The 17,437-nt window shown below is 36.8% G+C and overlaps 1 protein-coding gene across 11 annotated transcripts in view; it reads right to left on the bottom strand.

Moving 5' to 3' along the window:
- ABCC9 (ATP binding cassette subfamily C member 9) overlaps positions 1-17,437 on the bottom strand; it is a 144,724-nt gene that overhangs the window by 31,106 nt on the left and 96,181 nt on the right. For all 11 annotated transcript variants that reach the window (XM_032855299.1, XM_032855306.1, XM_032855304.1 and 8 more), the window contains 8 exons: positions 16,458-16,595; positions 16,184-16,309; positions 12,067-12,163; positions 9,541-9,770; positions 8,508-8,656; positions 8,223-8,292; positions 6,035-6,192; positions 1,574-1,666 (listed from right to left, as the gene is read on the bottom strand). In XM_032855299.1, coding sequence (XP_032711190.1) covers positions 1,574-1,666; positions 6,035-6,192; positions 8,223-8,292; positions 8,508-8,656; positions 9,541-9,770; positions 12,067-12,163; positions 16,184-16,309; positions 16,458-16,595 — 1,061 coding nt within the window. The remainder of the gene's footprint in view (positions 1-1,573; positions 1,667-6,034; positions 6,193-8,222; positions 8,293-8,507; positions 8,657-9,540; positions 9,771-12,066; positions 12,164-16,183; positions 16,310-16,457; positions 16,596-17,437) is intronic.

The following is a 17,437-nucleotide window of genomic DNA, read 5'->3' as shown; positions in this document are numbered from 1 at the left end:
TGACGCAGATACTTCTCCATAAAAAGTTCGGTTGTCTTTTGTTTCTTCCAATCATAATTCAAGCCTTGAAGGTTTAACACATAGTATTTTGTTCTTCTAACTACCTAGACTTTTCCTCATGTAAAATTAGGAATAGTCATGCTAAATTCTGTCCATGTGTCTAACAAAGAAGATAAATGAAAAGCCTAAACCTTGACTCTTGGTCAAGTTCCTCTGTCATTCTAAACTGTTTTTTCCTTCAAGACGATTTACCTGAGTCTAGTCGTCATCACTCTTAGAAAATAACTTCACCTTGTCCGGAGAGAAAACAGAGCAAGGACTGTTATATGTTGAACCCATCTACGTCCTGCAGTGTCATCGACGAGCTTGCCTGAATCCCGGCACTTCTTGCCCCCCACCTGCCATGTTACCCTAACTGTTTTCTTTGTGGTATTTATCTGGGATGGAAGTGGAAGGCCATGTATTTGTAGACTTTAAATATCCATATCAAGAGTAGTACCAGCATATGTTCAATAGTCAAATAGATTAACTTGAAAGGATTTATTTGGTGAAAAATGAAATCTTTAATATGATGGATGCAATGAGTACCACTGGTCATTACTGGCTTCTACCAGGACACAAATTTGGTCTTAATATTATAATTTGATGTCAATAGTAGTTTTGTCATCTCCAATAAGAGCCACTCTGATGGGAAAACACACCACTGCAGAAAGTGTGAATCTTCATGATGAAGTTTATATAGATTGATGCAGAAATTCTGTGATACATATTGTTGATGTTTATATCTCTCTATTCTACTTTTTGACTCAGGTTTTTATATCTAATAATATAAATATTTCTTAGGGTAGAAAAAGCTCTAATTGAAATCACTACATGTTTGCATTTAGGTTTCCAAGAAGACATTATACTTTAAGATGTCAATTTTCCAGATTAAATGAAATACTCAGTGCTGCCACCTTCTCTTCTGAGTTTACTTGAACAGGGAAAATAGGACCAGATCATTTTCTGAGTGTTAAGTAAACACTTTTTTTTTTTTTTAAGTAAACGCTTTTGATCAAAAGCTTGGGTTCTTATTATTTACCAGTAATAATTGAAGAAAACTGATTAAATCCTAAAATAACTTGATACAGTAGTATTTATTTTATTTTTAGTAGCATTTCTTTTATTATTAATATTCTTATTTTAACTTGTTGATTGGATGCTTCTTTTCTAATCACCATGATTAGTGCTTTCCATGTATTTGTCAATCAGCCCAATGACCCTAAGAAGCAAAGTTGATTTCTCCATTTCACAGGTAAGAAAACTGAGGCTAGGGAATTGACAAACAGGTCTACATTAAACAGCTAGTATCTTTCCAATATGGTATTTCACTCTTTCTTTATATTTTGCCAAAATTTCAGAGAATTAGACTAACTCTGAACATTTATTGCCGTATTTTACCTCTTCTAGTTTAGAACACTGCCATGCCCACACAGTAGGCATCCAAAAAATGGTAGCAATTATCAGTTATTTGAAGATAGATTTGTTGATGATATGATCGCCTAATCAGCAAAATGAAAATATGTTTGCTCACCTAAATGCCCGAATGGTGGTGAGTCCTTCAGCTGTTTCTGAGAAGTGGCAAAGCAGAGGGAGCTGGGTAGAATCATCAAGTTCCTGGAGATCTCTAGAACAGAGAGAAGTGCAAAATTAACTTCAGATGCATTCAGGTTCAGAGGCTACTGTGTTCATCCTAAATTTGGGTTTTTCCTTGTTATTGCAACTAATTCCTCCTAGAACCCAGTTAACAAAAACCTCAACAGCTTGTAATCTAAAGAGGAAGAGAGAGATGAGTACAGAATGAATTTTGGTCCAGGCCACATATGTACTGCATTGTAAAAACTACTTGCTTTGTACAACGACTATAGCAAACTGCTATGGGGACACAGAGGAAAGGATGATTACCTCCTACTCAGAGGTGGGTAATATTTTTGGGGGGCATGTGGAATTTAGGCCAAATCTTAAGCTTTGAGGAGGTCTTCAATAAAACAAGAAGTGCATTCCAGCTATGGGAATAAGGGCAAACACAGCAGACTAAAGAACACGGCAGGTTCAGTCTGGGTAGTGCCCAGAATCCTTTGCGAGTGCTGCAGCGGGGAAAGGCTGTGTAAAGGAGAGGTGGGACTAGGTGGTGGAGGGTCCTGGGTGACTTGGACAAAATTCCTGAAGACTAGAAATGAAACGATCAGGCTGTGCTTAAGCAACATGACTTGGGCGGCTATAAAGGATTAAAGAGAGTAAGTGAGTTAGGATACACTACATCAGAGATTTTTTTTTTTAAAAGTTCTGAATTACTGGGATTCTAATGAGATTTAAAACAGGGGAAGGATTGTGAGACAGTCTCCCAGAAGTAGGTTTCTAAACTGCGACCATCAATGAATTGTAGCAGGGTGAGTAAGAGAGAAGAGTCAAATATGGCTTGGCTGTTTCTAGCTTAGTAGATGACAAATGACTGTATTATGTACCAGGGTCGGGGACACAGAATAAAGGGATTTGAAGAAAAAGACAATTTGCCCTTGGCCACAGTGAATTTGCTTCCTTGCCTCCACACTTCATGGAACTTTTTTCATTGGTCCTCTGAGGAACTACATTCATATAATATGTATATTATATATATATGTATATGTATATGTATATGTATATGTATATATGTGTGTGCATATATATATGTATAATATTCAATGAACATTTAGTGGACAAACATCTGAATCATCCTTTTCATAAAGATGCACACTAGTGATGAAAACATTTCCTTAAGCCACATAAGCTAACATTTCTAAAAGATAGGCTAAGTGTTATACCATATGTTTCAAAACAATCTTTTTTTTCTTTTTGTTTTTTTTTTTCCTGCCATTTTTTAGGTTTTGGGGTTGAGGATTTAGAGCTGTAGCATCAACATTCACCTTCCAGAGTCAATGAATTAAACTGTTCATAATCTTCAACAATTAACTTGAGCCATTCTGGGCTGCCTGTGTAGTGCCACAAACAAATGCAAAACTCTTTTTGAGTTTCTACAGTGGATTTGTCCTCTTTAGAAACTGCAGAGGAGGAGACAGAAAGAAAGAGGGAAGGGGAAGAAAGAGGAGAGGAGGAAATCGAATATGAAGGAATATGAGTAGTTTGCTACTTTAACCATAAAACTAAGTGGCTATTTGTCAATTTGACACAAGTAACAGGTGGTCACTGATTTGAGGTTTGCAGTGAAGGGAAAAAATTAGGATGGAGAAACCCTTGTTTATAAGACTGTATTTTGTGAAACCAAGAAGGTGAGGGCACAGCTTGACCTTGTATTCTTGTAAGTAGGAATCACACTTCCTTATAGAGCTAACCACACATTAGGTCTTTAATTTCAGAGATTCCAAATTCCATGACATTTCCTGTCTCCCACTTTAATTCCTTTTGGTATTTACAAAACAGCCTGTTAAGTTGCCTGAGTTTCTCAATATGAGTGAGTCCTGCAGAGGCTCAACATCTAGAAAGTTTTTTTTGTTTTGTTTTTAAGATTATTTATGTATTTATTTGACAGAGAGCGAGAGAGCGAGAGAGAGAGCGAGCGAGCATATGTAGTCTGAGCAGCAGGCAGAAGGAGAAGCCAAAGCAGACTCCCCACAGAGCAGGGAGCCTAATGTGGGGCTTGATCCCAGGACCCCGGGATCATGACCTGAGCCGAAGGCAAACACTTAACTGACTGAGCCACCCAGGTGTTCCTAGAAAGGTTTTTTGTCTGTGAAACTAAATGTCATGTGCTTATACTTGTTCACTTCCATAGAATTTCAAATAAGAATGTTTGATAATCCACTATCAGTGTTAATTCTTTAAAAGTAACCATCTCATCCATGCGGTGCCTGGGTGGCACAGTCGGGTAAGCATCTGACACTTGGGTTCAGCTCAAGTCCTGATCTCAGGGTCCCAAGATCGAGCCTCACATGGGGCTCTGCACTCAGCATGGAGTCTGCTCGAGATTCTCTTTCCCTCTGCCCCTTCCATTCGTTCTCTCTCTCTCTAAAATAAATAAATCTCTTTTTTAAAAAAGATCATCTTCATATTTTAGGCAATATCAATGCTAGTAATGTTCTTTCTTATAATGAACAGAATCCACAATTTTTATTATTTATTTATTTAATGATTTGTAATTCCAGTTTATAACGGGCTAGGAAAGTTTGCCTAGTCTTTGTCCTCAATTTGTATTGCAAAGGGGCAAAAATAAGCCCAAATGAATATGTGATTGAAATAAGACATGACTGTAATATTTAGTGATAAGAAGACAAGAATAGATTTGGAAACAACAGAAATAAAGTAACTGAACTTGCCTCTCCAGCAAGCAGCGTCAGTAATGGTACCAGAATAAATGAAAGAGTGAACTCATGATTAACTCTTCCCTTTTGGTCTGAATTTGCTACAAGAAAAGCAGATGAGGCTGGGAATGAAAAAACATTCTAGATTTTTTTTTCTAAGATTTTATTTATTTATTTGACAGATAGAGATCACAAGTAGGCAGAGAGGCAGGCAGAGAGAGAGAGAGAGAGAGGAGGAAGCAGGCTCCCTGCTGAGCAGAGAGCTGGATGTGGAGCTCCATCCCAGGATCCTGAGATCATGACCTGAGCTGAAGGCAGAGGCTTTAATCCACTGAGCCACCCAGGCGCCCCAACATTCTAGATTTAATACAAATCTCTAACATTGGAGGACCCCCAAATCATAGCTGAGGAAAAACAACCACATTTTTTAAATTAAAAACTGTTATAAGATATATTGAGAGGTTCCCAACTACAATCTTGGCTTTTCTTGTTACCTTCCCCCATTTCTCATCTTCTTTGCAGTCATGTCCTATTAAATATCCTCAGTTTACCGAATAAACTCAGTATCTACCTTCTTATTCTAGCACTTAATGCACATACAAGGATTACCTTATCTACAGGGACTAAGTTTCTTGAGAATAGGTTCTTGTCAGGTGGATGCCTTCACCTGCCACATGGCTTACACAATTATTTTCAACACAGTAGTGCCTACTGAGTGTTTGTTGCAATAAAGTGATTATTGCAATGGCATAAAATTTACTGTATTATTTATAACAACCCTTCAAAGCTGAACTGGAATTTTTTAAAAATTTTATTTTATTTTTTCAGTGTTCCAAGATTCATTGTTTATGCACCACACCCAGTACTCCATGAAGTACATGCCCTCCTTAATATCTACCACCAGGCTCACCCATGCCCCCAACCCACCTCCCGACTCTAAAACCCTCAGTTTGTTTCTCAGAGTCCATAGTCTCTCATGCTTCATCTCCCACTCCAATTTAATTTTAAAACAACTGGTACCACATATCATTTAACTATAGTACATCTCAGCAAATGATAAATCTTATATTAATAGGAGAATGTAAGATTCATGGCTACTTTTATTTATATTTGGCTGGGTACTCAAGTATGTGTTAAATGATCCAATCTGGAAAGTTCCAATCTCTTGGAGTTACAGCTCTTCTATCAGACATTCAAGATTATCTACTTTTCTAGTCATCACTCTGACTTATCTCTTTAACCTTTTTAAATTCTTCTGATTTTTACAGAATGCATTTTAGCATTTTACAATATTTTATCTTTTCTTCCCACTGTGGAATAGAACAATATGAAGTCACTTACCCTTTGGAACTGTGTCTGGTTTTACAAGTTTTCTGTCAATGTCATGTTCAGAAAATGGATCACAGAATGAAAGATTTGGCATAGTTTGTGGACTCAAAACTCAACACATCAATCCACATGTTAATAAATATCCAGGATTTAACAACCAATTATAGAAACAATTATAATAAATCTCCAAACAAAATATAATATAGGTTTTATCATGTTAAAAATAGATTGCTTTTCCAAATTCCATACCTAATCTGTGCTGCCGAAGCGAGCACTCCATACCTAATCTTGAAAAACACTATAGCAAATGTGGATCACAGCAAATCAAATACATAGGCTTTTGAAAATGAATAGAACTTTGTTTTACTTACTTAGAAGCGACTCGAAAATATTTCTGGATAAAATAAAAGGCAACCCCAAGAGGCACGAGAGCGACCAGGAACACGGGGGTAGCGTAAGAAATCATGCCAATGGCAGACAGACAAAGCAGTGTTGAGCGAGTCAGAGATTCCAAAGTTGGAGGGATGTGCTATGAAGAAGGTAATTTGAAAGGAAAATGTTTTAGCTCAAAGAAAATATTGGTTACAGTGCAATAAAATATTCACTTTAAAGTTATATAATTATTTACCAAAGTAGTACATAAACATTTTCATTGTAAGCAAGTCTTCACTCCTTCAATTTCACTCACTTCCCTTAGTTCAGTATTTTTATCCACTTCCCTACCTATCTACTTATCCTCTGTCAGTCAATTTATCTTGGGGATTTTATGGAAATAAATCTCATTTGTCTATGTGTTCTTGATTTATTTTACTCAATAAGATAGTCTATAAATCTTCCCATGTTACCATACACAAATCTCCCTCTTTTTTAATGGCTGCATACTATTAAAAACATAGTTAGCTATTCCTCTTCTGTAAGAAATTCACATTAATTTTCTGTATTTTGCTTGCTCATATCCTTTACATGTTTTTGACTGGATTATTTATTTTCCTTGTTGATTTTTAGATGGTCTTTATAGGTTATGGATGTTTTCCTCTTGCTTTACATATGTTCCAGCTTTTCTCCCAGTTAATCTATTATATTTTAAATTCATCTTTGATCTTTTTAGTTCAACAGAAGTTTGAAATTTTATATAGTCATTTCTGTTGGCTTTTCTCCTTATTCAGAATTTTGTGTCTTACTTAATTCCTACCCCAAAATTCTCAAACTATTCTCCCACATTTTATTTTATAGTTTTATATCTTTCTATGGCCATCTTTATTCCATACGTATTTGCTTTTATTTTATGGATAGCTAATTGTCCCAACATCCTTTATTGAAAAAATAATCTTTTTCTTACTGATTCCAGAAACCACACTTATCCTGTGTTAAACTTCTCCATATGCTGGTGTTTCTGAGTTCTCCATTTTGTTCTTTTGAACTACTTGTTTTCTGTGATCACCAGAGTATTTTATTTTTATAATGTTTTCTGGGTATCTGATAGGGGAATTCTCTGTATATACAGGATTTTTCAGATTTCCAGGATTGTTGGATCTCTTTTCTTATTAGTTTTCCTCTCTATTTTTGTTTTTGTTATTATTATGAGTAGTAGTTATTTTTCACTTAATTTTTTAATTGGTGCGGAGAAAGTTACTGAATTTTATATCATACACTTTATGCAGATACTCTTCTGAACTGTCAATCTAGCTGTTTTTTTTTTTTTATTGTACTAATTGTCTTGAACTTTCTAGGTGGCAATCATTTCATCCTCCAAATAAAGACTGTGTTGTCTCTTCTTTTTTGCATATGTATTCCTTATGAAGTGTTTTAGATGCCATGTGACTAACACCAAAGAATACATCAAAATTTTTCAGTATACTTTTTAGTCAGCTGCTTGCATAACATCAAGCATGTTTTCCTAAACTGGGGATAATTTAGATATTCTGACAGTAACTCCAAAAAGTCAGAAAAGACAAGTGCTGGATTTGAGGGATTCTTTTGTCAGTTATCCTAAGGGGTCTGTTCTTGGAGTGATCCAATTTTAGAGTTTAAGGACTTTAATTTCAGGACAAACTTCCGGAGGCAGACAGATCTAAAATAAACTCGGCATCCCTGGAATATTCTCTAAAACATCATACCATCTAAAGCTTTTCTTAGTAAAGAGCCAGTCTAGTTGAAGTAAAGGACATCGAAGACAGCTTGGCATTCTATCCTTGCTTCTGGGAGACACTCTTCATCGATACTAAACTTTAAGAATTTTGTTGTGACTGGAGATACATTGATCAAAATGATTCCTTTTTATAATAAAAAATTAAATGTTAGTTTATTATTTGTTCCCTTTATTTCACACTGATTCTCTAAGTATCCTCTTCTACATGCATACATTATTTCAAGTTAAGGCTTTTCTTTAAGTTTTTATTCTAGAAATTAGTTGTGCATATAATATTGATATGAGTGCATATAGGCTTAAAGTTTTAGAAATACTCTATTGTTAACAGGAATCATGGTTTATCTTAAATATTATTTATCTTATACTGAAAAAGTTGTTTTTGAACTTGGAAGTAACTCAGAGGCACTCACCTGATCAATGATATTTGTATCAGCTGAGAAACGATTGAGAATCAGTCCCAGGGGGGTGGTATCAAAGAATCTAGGCAATAAACAGATTGGAATGTATGATAATACTAAACTGTCTGGAACCTGAGCACTGCTAATGGACAACTTAGAGCCCAGAAAATGGGAAGCTTCCTATTCATTTGCTCAAAGGCCAAATACACTCTCTCTAAAGTTTCACACTTTGCTTAAATTTAAAGATTCATGTTTTATGATTTTGTGTGGGGGAGTAAGAAATAACTACTTTTTTACCTTATTGGTCCAAGAATTATCTTATTGAGGAGGTTGTGGTGAAGGTTTTTGGCAGCTGTGAGACCCATCCATTCCACAGTGAGAGATGTAACAAGGCAGAGGAAAATACCCGCTCCACAAAGTATGCTAAATCCAGCTACATAGTAGGTCTAAAAAGCAAACAACACCAAAAACCCACATATGAAATTATCAGTTTTTTTCCTTACTGGAACACAAAATATCAAAGTCAGACAATATTTTCAACTTCATTATCTTGCATCAGTTTACACAGTTCTTGGAGCCTAAACACAGTACCCCTACCTTGTCCCCACTTGTTTCCTTCACCCTCTTCCAAGGTTTGCCTAAGGGCAGATGAAGCATTACAGTCTATTTTTTTTTTTTAAAGATTTTATTTATTTATTTGAGAGAGAGGCAGTGAGAGAGAGCATGAGCGAGGAGAAGGTCAGAGGGAGAAGCGGACTCCCCATGGAGCTGGGAGCCCGATGCGGAACTCGACCCCGGGACTCCGGGATCATGACCTGAGCCGAAGGCAGTCGTCCAACCAACTGAGCCACCCAGGCGTCCCGAAGCATTACAGTCTATTTTCAGATTTGGAATATTCTTGGCTTTCTACACTGTAGAGCTTATCCTTCCTGTCCCTAATCTCAGAATGACCAACTAATACGTTGGTGTCAGTAGTTAAAATCAATACCATCAAAACAACAACAACGAAAGTTCCATGTATGTGTCTCACACACACACACACACACACACACACACACATGCACACAATCATGTGCTTATACCTCCCCTGAATCCAAATCCAAACATTATCTTTTAATGTTTCTTATGATAAGCTTTAAAAACGCAAAAGTAATCCAAATAGCTTCCGTTTTGACAGGTCATTCCATTTCAGGTTCCTATTTTAGTTAACTTACTGAATCATTACAAAAATCCTACGACACTTGGGCTATTAATATCAAACTAAATAAAAGTTTCACTATTAATCTCAATATTTATTCCCTTAATGATTTAAAAACAGAATTCACTATACCTGATCAGCTTTTCCACTATTGTTTATACTGTACTCCGAAGTCCATGTGGCCAGCCAGTAGTCGATGGCCACAATGACTGAATGTTTCAAAAGCTTAGAGAAAATCATCAGGAAGAGCAAGAAGAATCCTCCAGAAGTAAGGTATCGCAAGCAGGTTTTCCAAGGCATTTTAGTTCTGAGCCTCATTACAGTGGACATATTATCATCCTCATCCTCCTCTTCTTCTTCCTCTGCATGTAAAATATTAGTTTAAGCTCTCCTCAGTCAACAGGTAGATAAAATTGATATTACCTTACAAAAAAGCATATAAAAATCCCCCTCAGATTTATAGAAATACAAGTGTTAGTCTTAGAAATCTTAAGTGCTTTTAGCAGGAAAAACACCCATTGAAAAAATTGGCGAAAAATGAATGGATAAGCAAAACAAGAAGCAACATTTATGTCTGGAAGAGATAATTTGCCAATTTATTACACAACAAATTGACAGGAAGTGTAGACTAGAAGTTTACAAACTTATTGAAAGAACTATATTGCCAATGAAACCACAGTTCTGGCCCTTAAATACGTAATTCTTTGAACTCTAAATTTCTGTATTTGTAAAACTTCACCAGGAGGAGATAGACTCTGAAATTTGTGGATTGCCCAAGAGGGCATAATCTCTGTTCTCTATGGTCCATTTTAGATGTGGTCACGGAGGGGCATGAGCAAGAAGAAATCTTCCAGAGAGCAAAGGCAGAGGACAGAGTGCAATAGTCAGGGAGTTCCTCTCAGATGTTTAAACCATCTGGAAACTCCAGGATGATTATCCTAAGAACATACTCCATTATGAAGACAGAATGTCGGCATTTCCTCACTGGCAAAATTTGATTATTTGTGTGGTCTGGCAACTGTTGTGCATTTCCCATCCTTTCCTTTTCCAAAGACCATTTTCATTGCAGTGATCCTGTTATGTATTCTACTACTGTATACTGAGCAGGTTATGGGTAGGGAAGATAGGTAACTTTGATTTACAGGTTATCAGACCACAGAAATCTAAATGTGGATACTATGGGAAGACTGAGCATCACCAAAGAGCCTAATATTTTGAACTAGATGAAGTAAATGAACAGGTCTCAGATAATCTGTCCTTTGGTAAGGGTAGGTTCAATGTGTGAGCAGGATTAGAAATCTACATGATGAAAGTTCACTTCCAGACTACTTGCTGTCTCCCCAACATCCATTCACTGTTTCCATACTAATCGAAATTTCAACTTGCCTATGGCTGCCCAGCTAATGACAAGATTTCTTCCTTCTCCCAGTACCTAATCTGTCCATGTAATGAACTGGCCAATGGTAAGGAGTTAGGAACAATATGTGCAACTACTTCCCTTCTTCCCTTCTTGGTGGCTGGAACAGACATACTGACCAGGACCAGGAATAGCAACCGAGTGAAAAATACGTAGCATACTCGGCTCTTTAATATGTATTACATCATTTTTTTTGTAGGAAAGTAGTACTACGTTATTTTATGCCCCAGAGAATGGATTAACCAACAAGCTCAGGGTAGAGTATCCAGCCATATACTCACCACTGGAACACTGGAGAGCGTAAGTGGGCATGACTCCACTTTTAGAGTACATTAGAAATAACTGGTTTTAAATTCTAAAAGCTGATGTCTGTTTACAGCACCAGACATTCTTTAAAAATATTTTTAAATCTAAGGAATTGAAGTGCAAAATCCATTCATTCATTCTCTCAATGAGTATTTACTGAAATACTGAATAGTTATCTGGTATAAAAAGGTAGCACATCTTGGTGTTCTTTAGCTTGAAATTACAATTTTCTCTTTCTTAACTGGCTTGTAGAAATGCAGTCTTAAGCAAAAACTGTATAAGAAACATGAAGTATAGTGCATTTACCCTATGGAATTAAATGAGATTTATCTTACAAACTTCTTGGCAACAAATGTCAAGGCAATGTAATTATTTCATCTTATTCCAATATATTCCAGGAAATCTTTTGTTCATTACTATACCTTATTAGATCCAGAAAACTGAAACATAACAAATGGCTTTCGTGGAATTCTCTTATTCTTCACTGCTGTATTATGAAAATTCCATGAGGACTTACTGAATGATTCAAATATAAATATTTCAAAACAGTATTTTCTTCATATTTCCCATTTATTGCTTATTTCTGAAGGACTGACATTTTATTAATAACTTGACTTGGTCATTCTACTAGTCCTTTCCAATTTATAAAAACAAGGGTCTCGGTCTAATCACAAACCGGGCCTTGCCTCTCAGCTCTCTCTTACACAGCGCAAATACACTAAGACATACTTAGAAACCGCTCATGATGCTGGTTGATGGATTATATATACTTTTCTTTTGCTCCTATTCTTTTCATTTTCAGTATTCATATTTGGCTTAGTTCTTTTCTACCTACGAAGTGGCTTTTTAGTCTTCATGGGCACACTGTGTATCAGTTGCCAAGGTAAAGCAGTCACGTCCCACTTGAAGGTTTCAGATAGAAGAGAAAAGTCTACCTTCATCTTCATCCTCCATTTGGGCTTTGGCCTCTCTTGAGTACATGGCTCTTCGAAGAGTTTTTCTCTCTAGAGTCGTTTGGTCAGCTTCCATATCCTACAGTAAACACCACCTTACCATTATTCAAGGAGTTCACAGCCACAGGAAGGTTTTGACTCACCCATCAGTGACCCATACGTACCAACTGTTAGTTATCTTTGCCAGTCTTGGGCTCTCTGCTCTCTATAGAGATCCACAACACCTGTCATAGGAGTAGTTGTGAGGCAACATCTGAGGTTTGTAAGGCTTCAGAGCTCAGAGGTACTGGGCAGTAAGAAGCCAGGGTAGTAGCAACAACACAAGGGCACCAACCCCAGGAGCAGGGACACCACCTTAAGGCATATTTCACCACTGCTACTTGTTTTATCTTTACATCACTTTCAGATATTCCCTATAATTGTCTAACTAAGATTTATTCATGGTAATAAATAATTTCCTTCAAAAATGCATGCAGTTCTAGACTGGGTAAAGCACTATCACTCATCCCGTCTTCTAGTAAATTACTAAATCAGAATGAGATTCCTTAACATCTCACTATGGTAGCTGCACAAAAGCAACGGACTTCAATAGGCAGCGAAAGAATTTAAGTAATTTTGAAGCAAACGAAAAATGCCTAGCACCTTAGGAAAAAGCCCGAGGAGGGGAACATATGCCGAAGGAGAAGGGAAACATTCCCCCAAACAAACTTTGTGAATTTTTCAGAGTTGCTTCAGACTTGTGTGCTTAAGACAGGGAGAAGAATTTAATTTCTCCATTTCTCTTCTTTCAACACCCAAGTCCCCTTGGCTTCAGAACTGGAGTGGTAGTATCAGTTTAATACACTGTGGGTTAAATCAGCTGCTGCAGGACAGTTTGGGAAACTAACCATAGTCTTGTTTCTATGGGGAAATGCATTCTGAGTTCCAAACAACCAACCCACAAAATTTTGGAATCTGGTAAATCGAGGGCTTTCTGCATATACGCGCGCGCACACACACACACACACCCCTCACAGTTTGACTGTTATATCAATAACCAAATAAACCCATAGTGGTCAGTCTCTAAGTAGTGGTCATCGTTGTTGTTTTCATTTTGGCCTTACACAACATGTGCGATTTAGGAGACTTGTTAGAAGGCTCTATTATTTCCAGATTCTTGGTTAAAAAAGAATGAAAGCTGATATGTTTCTTGAATAGCTTTTTTTTTTTTCCAGAGACAATTTCATATCAGCTTTTAATTATGCCTAATGATATGAAAACTAGCTTGTACATGAGCTTAAACACAAAATTAAAGCTGACTCTATCCTTTGCCGACAGAGTAATAAAATGAAATTACCCCGCACATTGGAAAACAACAGATTTGGTCCCCGTTCAATTCTTCCTGCTATGTGAGCAAAAGATGGAACATCTCAGATACTTAAAAGAAATCTTTACTCATTTTTCTTATAAGTAAATGCTCATGTTAAGCTCATTACAGGTTAAATATTTTAAATTATGTTGATATTTGACTTAAGTGAATTTCACTTCATTTATTTAATAAGCATTTCTTGACTGCCTGTTATAGATGGGATTAAAGTCAGGGCTGGGGGAGGAGACATCAAATGATGTTAGTTTATTTGCTTAATAACATTAGGAAGATAATGGTGTCATCCAAGCTAGAATTTTTAGTAATATTTAAATCAGCTCAAAGTGTTATCTCCTCCACCTTCTTATAGTTTTTATTACTATCCTTGTAACATTTCTTTTGTTGACCCCTTAGGCCTTAAGCAGACAGTGGTGTCTAAAGCCCAGGGACAGGATGTTCTGTTTTGCTGGTCTTCTCTGCTTGCTTGATCTGCTTCAGCTCTAGGTCAGCCTTTCTTGACCTTGGCACTGTTGACATTTTGGTCAGAAAACTCTTTGTTGTGGGGGCTGCACTGTAGGACATTTAGCAGCTCCCCTGTCTTCTACCCACAAGACACTAGTAGCACCTGCCCCTCAGCTGTGACTGACAAAAATGTTTCTAAATGTGGCCAAATGTCCCCTAAAAAGCAAGCTGGACCCTGGTTGAGAACCAGCACTCTTGTCAAACACTGACCAGGCCACATAAAAAAGTGAACAAGAAACTGTCCTTCCCCTGCCTGTCCCCCACCCCCCAGTGTGACTCTCCCTGCCTTCAGATGAATTCCTAGTGCCTGCCCTTCCCTAGGTGGCATTAACCTCCTCCACACCCAGGTGAGGATTCTGGACAGGTACACTGTTCTTTCTGGCTTCTACCAGCCACTGTTCAACCTTGCAACTGCATTTGCTCTGTTCACACCCTAACTTGCTCCATATCTCCACCCACTGATTTATAACCCTGTAATGTGTCTTTAATTATAGAGCTATGCTATCTCAAGTGATCATTTCTAAATTCAACTTAATGGACTTTCGTCTAGGCTTGTTTAATAGTCACTATTATTATAAAATCAAGCCAACAAATCTCTCTCTCTTCTTCTTTCCAAAGTAAACCATAAGTGGCCCCACTCCTTAAGTTTACAGTTTACATCATATTCTTTTGTCCCTGGCATCTTGGTCACTGTAAAAAAAAAAACAAAAACAAAAACAAAATGTCATTTGGAGCTATCCCAATCAAGTTTCTCACGGTATAATTCCTAAGTGGGCACTTGCTGATGGTGCCTTGTAATTTTTTTTTAAATGAATATCCTCATCTCAGTAGTTCTGTGATTTGTCCCATTCTACTTAAACTTCTACTTTTACATATGTCTTTTCTTCCGTAGGTAGTTTGCTTTTGAGGTCTTTGGCAAATACACAGAAGACAGAGCAATCCTAGGATCTGTCTGACTTTTTATCTTCCTCTCTCTATTGAAACATAGATCCTTTTATTCTTTTATGAAATAATGCATTTTAATTTCTTGGTGTTCTCAAAAATTTGCTGAGACAAAAATTTCATTTTATAGTGCTGATTCCTGACCAGGAGTACCAAGTTCTGGACATTTCCTAGTCTCAACTCAAAAAACATTAAAAAAATTTGCTAATACAGTTGATAACTTCACCTCTCAATCACAAGCTGTTCTTTCATTGCTCTCAGTCTGGTCTATGACTCAGTTCTCACCCCATGCAGTGTTATATTTATATCATACACAACATTATACTGGAATTACACTGAATACGGACCTGGGTTTAAGTCCACCTAGTACCACTTACAATATGTACTGTACAGCTTATGAGTTACTTAACCTCTTTGGGCTTCAGTTTTCTCACCTATAAAAGTGAGATCATATTTTTCTTTACTTATTTCCCATATTTTCTTTGCCTTTTTCTGGAGGTTGTGAAAATCAATGGAGCGATGTAAAAAAGGCTTTAAACTTAAAAACTGTATCAATGTAAAAGTTTATTGTTATTACCTCCTGATTACTTTCCTTCATTCCCCAGCCCTATCCAGGCATGCTTAACAACTTCACCCACAGCTCACAGCTCACTCTTCTTTCAAAATCACCTGTTTTGTCCATGACCCTCCATTTATAGGTGGTGAGTGAAAATAACCTCACATTACAGATGAAGAAAATAATATATGCAGAAGGAAAATTAAGATAAAATAATGATATACCATGCTTCAGCGAACAGTTTAAGTTTTAAACACACATATAATTATAATATGGCTCAAATTCAAATCAAAATTTTCTAAAAACCTGAGAGCACTTCCTCCAAAAGTTATCATTAGAATTTTATTCTTTCAAAGTAGCCTATTTATTTGTTTTAAGATAAGAGAGAGAGCAAGCATGTGTGAGTGTGTGCATGAGCAAGTAGGGGTAGAGAGAGAAGCAGGCTCCCCACTGAACCTAGAGCCTGATTCAGGGCTCTACCCCAGGACCCCGAGATCACAACCAGACATGAAGTGAGGCATTTAACCGACTGAGCCACCCAGATGCCCCCAAAGTAGCCTATTTATTAATGACATATAAATATTCAATTACTTTGGGTTTCAAATGAGGACCATAATATCATCAAATATTAAATGGTAATATACCTTTAAATGAATTTTAATAATTATATGAATTTAATAATTCATGACTCTTTTAAAGTGGGCTCTGAACTCTTCTGAATTATGAGCAATTACCTTTTCTAATTCTTGATCCTGCCGATTCATAAGTGTTTTCCAGTGTTCATAGAGCTCAACATCTTTGGTCTGAATGTCCTTCAAAGTCCCTTCTCTTAGTACACTTCCATCTTTCATGGCTATGATCTAAGGAAAGCACATATTACCAGAATTGTGACAAAAAGTCTCAACTGGCCAAATGAATTACTTTTGTTTAAGACAGCATTTCTTAATGTCCCTGTTTATGTATATGAGTATAATATTGAAAGTAATGAAATTTCTCTTAAACTCTTACCCAGTCAGCATGTGTTAGATACTGTAATTTGTGAGTCACAAGAACAAGTGTCCTTTTGTCATCTTGAAGAAATTTCAAAATCCCTTCCTGCATTAAGTGATCACTCAAGTGAATGTCCAGGGCAGAGAATGGATCATCCTACAACCAGGAAAATGGAGAGAAAAGGAAACAGTTTCTATATTCTTGATATGACCCAATTTTTCTAGAAAGTAGAAATACAAATGACTAAGAGTACCTTATCCTTAACATCCAATTTATAAAAAAACAGACTCTGTCTATATTTAAATTGTTGGGAAGAGGTATTACATTAAAAGTAAAGCTTTTATTTTCTCTTTCACTTTAAAAATTATTTAAAAAGCAAATAATAATATCCCAAGTGGTTTGTATTATTATATATAAAACCTCCAAGCTCAAAAAATAACACATCCTGACAACTTTTAACAATAGACCAAAGAAAGAATAAAACAATAATTCCAGAAGTTGAAATTTAGTTAATAAAAACAGGCGTAGACTCCAGACCAAGATGGCGGTATAGGAGAATGTTTAATTTCCCTCCTGTCATGGGTGCTCTGGCTATGCAGCTATACACAGAGCAATTCCCTTTGAAGGAAATCCAGAAACTAGTTGAGTGACTTCAACACATTGGGAAACTAAAAAAAATACCCCATCTAAAAGATACTAAAGGCTGAGACACACTCTCACCACAAACCTCACCCTCTGCACAGCACCATACAATTGGAAGGAATCCCCAACTCCCAGCTTCTCTCTGAGAAGTGAAGGATTTGGGCCGTACATATAGAGTAGAGCCCCAATTTCTGGCTGCTCCCCAAGGGACAGGCCCCCTAAATCACTTAGCTTTGAAAGTCAGTGGAGGTTGCATTGATAAGTCCCATAGAAATACAGGAAATGAAAAGCAGTTGCTAATAGGCACATGAGCACTTACCACATTGTCTTTCCAGGACTCGGCATAGAGGAAGCAG

This window comes from Lontra canadensis, unplaced genomic scaffold, assembly GCF_010015895.1.
Source record: "Lontra canadensis isolate GAN:19392208 unplaced genomic scaffold, GSC_riverotter_1.0 scaffold9, whole genome shotgun sequence".
NCBI classification, from domain to species: domain Eukaryota; kingdom Metazoa; phylum Chordata; class Mammalia; order Carnivora; family Mustelidae; genus Lontra; species Lontra canadensis.
This window is presented reverse-complemented; position numbering and strand designations above follow the sequence as displayed.